This window comes from Salminus brasiliensis, chromosome 20 (genome assembly GCF_030463535.1).
Source record: "Salminus brasiliensis chromosome 20, fSalBra1.hap2, whole genome shotgun sequence".
NCBI lineage: Eukaryota > Metazoa > Chordata > Actinopteri > Characiformes > Bryconidae > Salminus > Salminus brasiliensis.
Genome location: NC_132897.1, coordinates 4185894 through 4196060, shown reverse-complemented (window position 1 = coordinate 4196060; position 10167 = coordinate 4185894). Strand labels below are relative to the sequence as shown.

The 10167-nt window shown below is 45.3% G+C and overlaps 1 protein-coding gene across 1 annotated transcript; it reads left to right on the top strand.

Annotated features, from left to right (window-relative positions):
- Window positions 1-279: 279 nt before the first annotated feature.
- On the top strand, window positions 280-4225 carry xbp1 (X-box binding protein 1). The gene is given in 6 exon segments (XM_072664901.1): window positions 280-647; window positions 1816-1912; window positions 2016-2132; window positions 2403-2483; window positions 2486-2569; window positions 3152-4225. Coding segments are annotated over 6 exon segments (1188 nt in total). The 5' UTR covers window positions 280-435; the 3' UTR covers window positions 3749-4225.
- The last annotated feature ends 5942 nt before the right edge of the window (window positions 4226-10167 follow it).

Here is a 10167-nt window from a genome sequence, read left to right as displayed (position 1 = left end):
TCATTTTGCCCTCTTTCACTCATCCACCCCATCTAAATAATAAAAAAAATAAAGCTGACAGGACATTCATGTCCATTTATTGTCTACTTTATGGTCAGACAGGCTCAAGCTGTCCACCATGTCCACCAAGTTCACACTTGGATGTTGTTGAGAAGCCCTTAGAATGAAAGAAATTGCATCAGCAGACCAGCCAATCAGAGGCCGGCTGAGGATGACGCACGGCCTCCAGCAGCCAATCCGATTGCACCACGATGGTAGAAATACAAAGCAGGCGCTTCCCCCCAGTTAGTTTTCGAGGGCAAGAGGGGGAAGCAGGCTAGGGAGGGAAGTAAGGGGAGTAAGGGAAGTAAGGCCAGGTTATTAATTTTAACATCCCTTCCCCCCGCTGACTAAAACTCGCCAGGATCTCTACGAAGCCCGTGAAGTGAATACAACATGGTTGTAGTTACAGCAGGGGCCGGAGGCGCCCATAAAGTCCTGCTCATATCTGGCAAGCAGAGCTCCGGGAGTCTAAGCCGGTCCGTGTCCGTCGTCCTGCCGCCCTCAGCGCACCAAGCGTCGGATTCGGATTCCAGCGTCACCGGGCCTCCTCTGCGGAAGAGACAGCGGCTCACTCATTTGAGTCCTGAGGAAAAGGCACTTCGACGGTGAGCGTTTTAACCCCAAATATATACCTATATAATCATTCAGCTAGTCTTAATCTCGGGGTTTAGGCTGTAGACATCTGCTAGGGCGGTGTCCCAATTGGATCTAGCTCCCTACACTGCTCTATGGAGGCCTCAGCGCCCCTATGCACATTGTATTGGGTGGTGGCCGTGTGGGTATTGGGGCAGGGGTGGCCCAGTTGAGGCAGTCCAGCGTTGGAGAGAGGTTGGAGGGGGGTAAAATCTGATTTTGAACTTTAGCCAGAATCAGCTGAGCTCCTCCCTCCCTCCCTCTTTCCTTCCTCCCCAGTTCAGGTCAAGTTCTGCCTGCGTGGCAGCAACATGGCTGCAGGATTGTGCAATTGCAATTGATTAGTTTTCTGGGGGTGGGGTGGGGGGCACTGTGGAAAGCAGTCATTATTATGCAAGCTTTGATCAATTTGATCAGTAATGCATGCTTTGAAATGGTTGCATGCAATCAAATCTGAGCTGATGTTTGCTTTTGGAAAATTTCAGGGCTGTTTTCAAGGTGCATGATGAGCATTAGTCTTAGGACTAGGTTTAAGAAGGTGCTGTGGATGAACATGGGTGTGAATGCCATACAATTGTTCCCAAACTAATAAAAATCAGGCCTAAACCCAGTCGAAAATCCACGATGTGGTCAGAAATGGGATGAAATTATGGCCAAATGTCCATGTACTGCCCAGCCCTACTCAAAAGCACCTGGTCTGTAAGACTGCACTCATTTTCAGGCTATATGAGATGTTGAAAATCCATGATATGGTCTAAAATTATGGCCGAATGTCCATGTACTGCCCAGCCCTACTCAAAAGCACCTGGTCTGTAAGACTGCACTCATCTTCAGGCTATATGAGATGTTGAAAATCCACAATATGGGCTGAAATTATGGTCGAATGTCCATGTACTGCCCAGCCCTACTCAAAAGCACCTGGTCTGTGAGTCTGCACTCATTTTCAGGCTATATGAGATGTTGAAAATCCACAATATGGTCAGAAATGGTCTGAAATTATGGCTGAATGTTCATGTATTGCCCAGCCCTACTCAAAAGCACCTGGTCTGTGAGACTGTACTCATTCTCGGGCTATAAGAAATGGTGGACGTATGCAGAAGGTTGCATTATAATGATAAATCTCTGCTTTGCCCCTTATAGGAAACTTAAGAACAGGGTTGCTGCACAAACAGCAAGAGACAGAAAAAAGGCCAAAATGGGAGAGCTGGAGCAGCAGGTCCTGGAGCTGGAGCAGGAGGTAAGCAAAGGAATGAGCTGAAACGGTGGATTAGTCTTCAGTTTTCTTGGTTTAGGGACTCTTGACTGACAGGTCTCCTCTCTTTACCCTCATCTGCCTACAGAATCAGAAACTCCATCAGGAGAACAAGATGCTGAGGGAGAGAACGAGCGATCTGCTGAGTGAGAACGAGGAGCTGAGGCAGAGATTGGGGTTGGATACCCTTGAGACAAACGTGAAGGTGAAGAGGATTGATTTACAGGTTGAGCCGAGTAGGGGGCTGGGTGGGTGAGATGAGTAGCGGTCTAATCTGCCTGTTTAAGCACTAGTTTCTAATGCACAGTTGGCATCAAGTATTGCTTGGTGCTGGCAGTAGGTCAAAATTGAAGCTGCTAAGGCAGTAGGGCACTACATAATCAGACATGGAGAGGATGCCGCCTTTTGCTTGGGTTGCAATACAACTGCTTGTAAAATCTACAGTATCTTCACCCATGGTTTCTCTCCTCCTTAGGTTCAGGTTGTTGAGCCCAGGGCGAACGATTTGGTCTTGGTGACCGGGTCTTCTGAGTCTGCAGTACTCAGGCTACGTGTGCCTCCGCAGCAGGTGCAGGCCCAGCAGTCATCAAGTCTGAAGAATTCGCCGTGGATACTCGCTCTCCTGGCCATGCAGACACTGAGGTAAGGGGGCTCATGTTTGTTGAAAGGGAAGGTTCTTGATTAAGTGCAGGATCATGGGTCTGACTTTGGGGAACTGAAAGTAGGCCTCAGGGTTTATCTGGCAAGGAATCCAATCCTTATTGTTGAGGTAATGTTCTTGAAACTGGAGCTGGAGGCACTTCCGAACTGGTCCTGTCTTCAGAGAAATTTAAAGAGGGTGGGGTGGGGGGGGGGGGGGTGGCATTGTGGTTTCTCAGGAATGTGCACAGAATATCTCCATGGGGAAGTTTTCCAGTGATCCCAGCAATGGGCTGTGCATATAAATATGTCTGACTTCTTGTTTAGCTGGTTTGACTATTTCTGTACCGTAGCGTTATAATCACTCAGCCGTCAAAGGATGTAGCTAATAGGATGAGTCAGGCATGTCACAAGCAGCTTAAAGTAGCCTACCCTGGTCGTAAGCACCTCACACCCACCTTTGTTCCATGATTAGTCAATCAAGTCTGTCCCAAAACCACCATGACTAAAATTATTTGGTGAAATTTGTCCCAAATGCCCCTTGGACCCTCATGCTAATTGTCCTTAACTCCGTTTCTCTTGCAGTCTGATCTCCTGCTTGGCATTCTGGACATCCTTGACCCAGAGCTGTTCCTCAAGGGTGGTCTCCAAGAAGCATCAGAGCCAGAGCAGCAGCAGCAGCTCCTTCTGGTGGGGCCAGCCGGAGAGCCGCTACCTGCCTCCGCACCTGGAGCTCTGGGGCCCGCACCAGTTAAGCTGGAGGCCCTTAATGAACTGATTCAGTTTGACCACGTCTACACCAAGCCCGTAGAGGTGGTGCACGAGGAGAGCGTCGAGGAAGTGAAGATGGAAGAGATCCTGGAAGAAGGCGAGGCCTTCACGGTGTCCGACGAAGAGGAGATCGAGGTGGAAGTGGAGACGGTGTCCGTCAAGGACGAGCCGGAGGAAGCGGTCATCCCCGTGTCCGATCACGACGCGATTGGGGTCGACGACTTCCTGACGGCCTCTCCTTCCTTCGGCGACTACGAGAAGGCCGCGTATTTGACGGCTGATGCTTACAGTGACTCTGGATACGAAAGGTCCCCCTCCCCTTTCAGCGACATGTCGTCCCCGCTTTGCTCTGATGGCTCCTGGGACGACATGTTCGCTAACGAACTCTTTCCACAATTAATTAGCGTCTAAACTTGTCGGTTATTGGTAGTGAAATTACTAAAAAAAATCTGATGCAATGGAATTCCACGATTTCATTGTAGTGTACAAAGTGATAACCCTATGCTTCATTCTGATGTACAAACCTTTTTTGTTTTCAGACCAAAGTAATTGCTGTTTTGCAGATGTGGCAGGCCCATTATGGTTTACCCTCTAAAGACTTAGGAAACGGACATTGAATTTCATAAAATGGGGATTGAATTGGATTGAATCAAACCGGATTCTCATTCAGTATTTTTCTTTTTATTAATGTTTGGGGAAGGGTGACGTGGGAGACGTGTTTTAAAAACAGAACTATTTATTTGTCTACCTTTTTATTCCAGAGTCCTCTGTATTGTAATCTGTCTGCTCAAGATGATGCTTATTGTTGTATAACATATATATAATTTTATTAGCGCTCTCCTCGTAGAATCATTTACTGCATTAAACAAAACCTTGGCATTGCATAAAGTTTTGTTCTGACTCTTTTGTGATGGGAGACCTGAGGGGACCTTTTTACCACACATTGCCTTTGAATCGGCCTTGAACTGGAGAGTTTAATGAATTGAGGAGCCCAGTTTGAGCTTAAGACCTCCAACCTGCACACATCTTATATGGGACTTGGACAGGGTTTGAGCAACACAACAAATGTGGTGGTGGTTAACCTGCTAGTCAAGCTCCCTTTAGATATACACTCCCAAAGGTGCTACAAAGGGTTCTTTGAGTGACTCTATAGAGGGACCCTTGTAAAAGAGCTGTGAGGGGAGGGTGTGGGGGACCTTCTAAAACAGTAAAGCCTGTTTAAGTTGACCTGTCTAGACCTTTAATGCAGTTCTTCACTGGTTTCTTACACAAATATGGGTCCTTATGAATCTGAATTTTTTTTTGGGGGGTGGGGGTTTACTCAATGAAGACCTTGTAGCGCCTTGATTTTGGTCATTTTCAAGCAATGAGTGCAAGGATTTCCACAGACAGTTCTATGAAACTTGATGGTGGCCTTTATGCTTATGCTCTTAACAAAAGAACACGCTCTTGGAGAAGTAAGGAGCACCACTACCAGTGTGGCTGTGGTTTTCAGAGTGAAGGGTTTCCATGATTGATTCTGTTTAGCATTACTTAAGTCCTTCAGAGTAAAAGACTGACCTGGTTTACACCTGGTCAGTTCTGGAGAAGGTCAAGCCACATAAATGCACCAAATGAATTAAATAATAAATGCCGTTCCATCATAGCTGGGATATTACATGTAGCATCAAGCTTTGAGCTGCATTTCTTGTAGCTATTTGTCAGTACAGCGGCTCCGTTCACCCTTGAGACTTTGCCACATGCCTGCAGGCAACAAATAAGAGGAGATAAGATAAAACCTCTGACCTTCTGTAACATTTCACAGCACACACCAATCCACTGATCGGGCAAACATGCCCTCGCTGTTGAAACACATGTATACTTACGGCAGTGCAGTGTTAAAAGGTGCTGAAAGTGTGTTGCACAAAAGCTTGATAGCATTGGGGCCTAGATTTCGAGACAGTAGGCTCCTGTTCCAGCCTGAAGTGGGTCAGCCGAAGTATTTTCTTTCAAGGCTTGGGTGTTTACTACAGTGCTCCACCCAGTTAACCTCAGGGTGATTTAATGGGGCTGTGGTGGAGATGGGGGTGGAGCAGTGTGGGCTGTATATGTTCAGAAATAGTAAAAAAAAGAAGCAACTCTCAGCTCTTTAAACAGAGGTGGACATTAAATCAGCCCATCGAATAGACCAAGAAACTGGGTTTAACAAGAGCTGTTTGGAGTAAAGTCACCAAAGAACCACTTTGGGTTCTCCAAAGAATCTTTTAGAGGTAGAACTGATCTTTTAGGTACAGTTTCCAGGAGAAGGACTAAGTCTAGTCCTGTTTTTCAGAGGTAGACATTCAATCAGCCCCTTGAATAGACCAATAAACAGGGATTTAACAAGAGCTTTTTGGAGCAAAGACACCGAAGAACCATTTTTGGTTCTCCAAAGAATCTTTCAGAGGTAGAACTGATCTTTTAGATACAGTTTCCAGGACAGGGATCAAGTCTAGACCAGAATAGACAAGACTGTGTTAAACAAACCAAAACCAAGAGGACAATTCTTCAAGTTTGCAAACACGTCAACTGATTCCCACCATATAGCTAATATATAGCTATAGCTAATCAGCTATAGGTGTGAAAACGCTCAAATCTCCATGCTTTATGGGCTTAATGGGCTGTCAACCATAGAAGAACCACTTTTGGTTCCCCAAAGAATCTTTCAGAGGTAAAACTGACCTTTAAGGTACAGTTTCCAGGACAGGGATCGAGTCTAGTCCTGTTTTTTTAGAGGCAGACATTTAACTAGCTCCTTGAGTAGACCAATAAACAGGGGTTAAATAAGAGCTTTTTGGAGCAAAGCTGACGAAGAACTACTTTTGGTTCCCCAAAGAATCTTTCAGAGATAGAACCAACCTTTTAGGTACAGTTTTTAGGACAGGAACTAAGTCTAGTCTTGGTTTCAGAAACAGACATTTAACCAGCCCCCTTGAATAGACCAATAAACAGGGATTCAACAAGAGCTTTTTGGAGCAAAGCCGCCAAAGAACCATTTTTGGTTCCCCAAAAAATCTTGCAGAGGTAGAACTAACCTTTTAAATACAGCTTCCAGGACAGAGGTCAAGGCCAGATGTAGACCAGGCTGTGTTAAACAGACCAAACCAAGAGGACAATTCTCCAAGTTTGCAAACGTGTCAACTGATTCCCACCAGAGCTAATCAGTTATAGGTGTGAAAACGCCCCAAATCTCCATGCTTTATGGGCTTAATGGGCTGTCAACCATAGAAGAACCACTTTTGGAGGTAGAATTGACCTTTTAGGTACAGTTTCCAGGACAGGGACTAGGTCTAGTCTTGTTTTCAGAGGCAGACATTCAGCCCCTTGAATAGACCAATAAACAGGGGTTCAGTAAGAGCTTTTTGGAGCAAAGCTGTCAAAGAACTACTTTTGGTTCCCCAAAGAATCTTTCAGAGATAGAACTGATCTTTTAGGTACAGTTTCCAGGACAGGGACTAAGTCTAGTCCTGTTAGATGCAGAAATTTAATTAGCCCCTTGAGTAGATAATTACACTGTGGTTGAACATAAGCTTTCTGGAGCAATGCCACCGAAGAACCACTTTTGATTCCCCAAAGAATCTTTCAGAGGTAGAACTGACCTTTTAGGTACAGTTTCCAGGACAGGGATCAAGTCTAGTCCTGTTTTCAGAGATAGACATTAAATTAGCCATTTCAGTAGATCATTAAACTGTGGTTGAACATGAGGTTTTGGAGCAATGCCACAGCAGAAAAATTTTGGTTCCCCAAAGAACCCAACCAATAGTAGAACAACATTTTTAGATACAGTTTCGAGGACAGGGATCAAGTCTAGGCCAGATGTAGACAAGACTGTGTAAAAACAGACCAAACCAAGAGGAAAATGCTCCAAATCTAAATGCTTTATGGCCTTAATCCATGTCAACCATGAACCAGCCCTTAAAGTTTGAAGCCACGTATAACGTAGAAGTTTTCCAGCAGTTAAAGATTTTCTCTAGATCTATGCGAACATACATACCCAGAGCCATTTAGGTACTTTTTTTAAATACTGAAGAGTGCAAGAGCTGATATGGCCTCATTTCCAGCCCATTTCTCAGTAACATCACACTGCGGTATAATTAGCATCTGCTACTTTGAGTCATGTCACACACTTCCTGTGAAAGGAGCTGAGGTTTGGAGTTTTGTACGCAGCGAGTTTCATACTACGGAAGAAAAACGTCTGTTGTGGTTTGTTTGGCAGATTGGAAAGACAAAAGTCTTCTGTTCAAAGACTCGGGCGGCTAGGATATTTACAATGTACACACAAGTACGTTGAGCACACACTGAAACTTGTCTGGCCCAAAGGTCGTTCAAACGTCTGAAAGGCTTCAGACTTCAAGGGAATAGCACTGTCACTAATGTTTGTGAACAGCCCTTGTATTGAATGCATTCAGCTACTTTAGGTTGCACCCATCGCTGACACAGATGAGCAAATGTGCAAACACAGCTAGTCTAGTCCCAGTGAAGAAGTACTGCCAAAAGAATAGGACTCTCTGGGGTGAGCTGATAAACATGGTGAACCTATTGGCACCATGCCTGATGCCAGGAGTGGGCTTGTGGGGTATAACCCTACCCCAGCATTGAGCTGTGGAGCAGTGGAAGAACTGTTATCTCACTATTTTTTAGGGTGGTGATCATCCGACCTCCAGACCTTTATGTTTTTATCCCTACTTTCTCCACAATTATGGATCCATATGCATATTCAATTCCCACCTAGCAGTTTGAACTTTCACATCTCTGTGCATCAGTTACATGAGGCTCCACCATTTTTACAAATTGCATTTATCGAACAGCTCAACACGCTTGCAGGAGAATGCGGTTACCAGTTACATCATTAGCATTAGGCCCACGCTGGTTAGCATCCCACTGACCTCGTTATTCACCTGGTCATCCGTTTCAAGTATCAGGATTGTATCTGGATAAGGCCCAGCTAAATGTGCAAGTGTAAACACACCCAACACTTCAAGCATTTCAACCAGATCTATAGGGATAGCATGTTGATTCAACACCGGTAACGCGGTGTTAGCTCGCCGGCTGCCGGCCTCTCTGCCAGCATTGCCACCTTGGTGTCAGCATTGCCATCACAGCAGTAGCAGTAGCTATTGTGGCACTAGCTGCCAGCCTCACTCTGCATCGCCTTAGCGGTGTTAGCATTGCTACCGCTCCCCCATCATTGCTACCGCAGCTTTAGCATCACTACCTCAGTGTTAATATTGGAATCGCAACGTTAGCCTGCGAGCTTCAACTACCGCTCGCCATCCTTTAAAATCCACGGAAGACGAGTGTGCCACCGTGCTGGTCGCCAGCATTAGTCACAAGCCATGCTCATGAGGTCCTGGGCCTTTCACATCTACGCACTAGTAAATATGTGGTCTACATATTAAAACTCTAAGGCTTGAGTCCTTTACCAGGCCTGGCCACATGAAATAGTACCATAATAGAGGTCATTTTATGCCACAGAACCTTTTTCACAGTAAAGAGCAGTTATTTTGATTCCAATGGGAAAATTGATGACAAATCAAAGAGACAGGAAATACAAATGGTAACAAAAGAGGCCAGTAAAACTTCTAAAGAGATTAAAGGTGAACTTCAAGCTCAAGGAACATCAGTGTCAGATCTCACTATCCGTCACTGTTAGAGCCAAAGCGGACTCCATTGGAAACAACCAAGGAGGACACCATTGTTGAAAACATATCATAAAAAAGCCAGACTGGAATTTGCCAAACTACATGTTGACAAGCCCCAAAGCTTCTGGGAGAATGTCCTATGGACAGATGGAACTTTTTGCTAAGGCACATCAGCTTTATGTTCACAGACGGAAAAATGAAGCATATCAAGAAAAGAACACTGTCCTTACTGTGAAACATGGAGGAGGCTCTGTTATGTTCTGGGGCTGCTTTGCTGCATCTGGCACAGGGTGTTTTGAATCTGTGCTGGGTACAATGAAATCTCAAGACTATCAGAGTCCAGCATTCGCTGTCTTCAAACGCTGACTTAAGACCCTCTTTTTCCGAGCGTAGTGTTGAGTATTATGGTCTCCAATAATACTAGCCAATACAAACTAGCTAAGGGCATTTTCTGAGTGAACAGTAAAGCACTTTTGTAAGTTGCTCTGGAGAAGATGCCACCGTGCTGGTCGCCGGCCCCCGGCCCAGTATCACAACTGCATTAGTCACAAGCCATGCTCACAAGGTCCTGGGCCCTTCACATCTACGCACTAGTAAATATGTGGTCTACATATTAAAACTCTAAGGCTTGAGTCCTTTACCAGGCTGGGCCACATGAAATAGTACCATAATAGAGGTCATTTTATGCCGCAGAACCTTATTCACAGTAAAGAGCAAATATTTTGGTCCCAAACTCCCCTTTGCTGAAATGCCGTTGACCATTCTATGCAGCCAGTGGCAGCCCAGCAAAGCTAGGCCTGCCTGGTATCAGTTGAAAGTATCTAGGAAAGTACAAATCCATCAAAATGTGGCTTAAGTATAAAAATGAAAATGATCTGGCTTTAAGCAACTTTCAGAAACATTTGAAAAGCTGATGTATCTCCGCACATTTAATAGATTTTGTGCCCCCCACCCCCCCAACCCCAACGTTACTTTCTATTCCTTGTCTCAGTAAAGGAAACAGAACTACAGCATGATGTACGAACACCATCCAAATCACTGCCAAACGTTCATCTGCGGGACTTTCTGTTCGCAATCCCCTTCCCTGCTGATGCTGGAGTGTCCAGCAAGGTGTGGTCCAGGCTTAAATTAGAGTGTGATCCAAGCTGTTAATGTAGAGCTGTCACCACT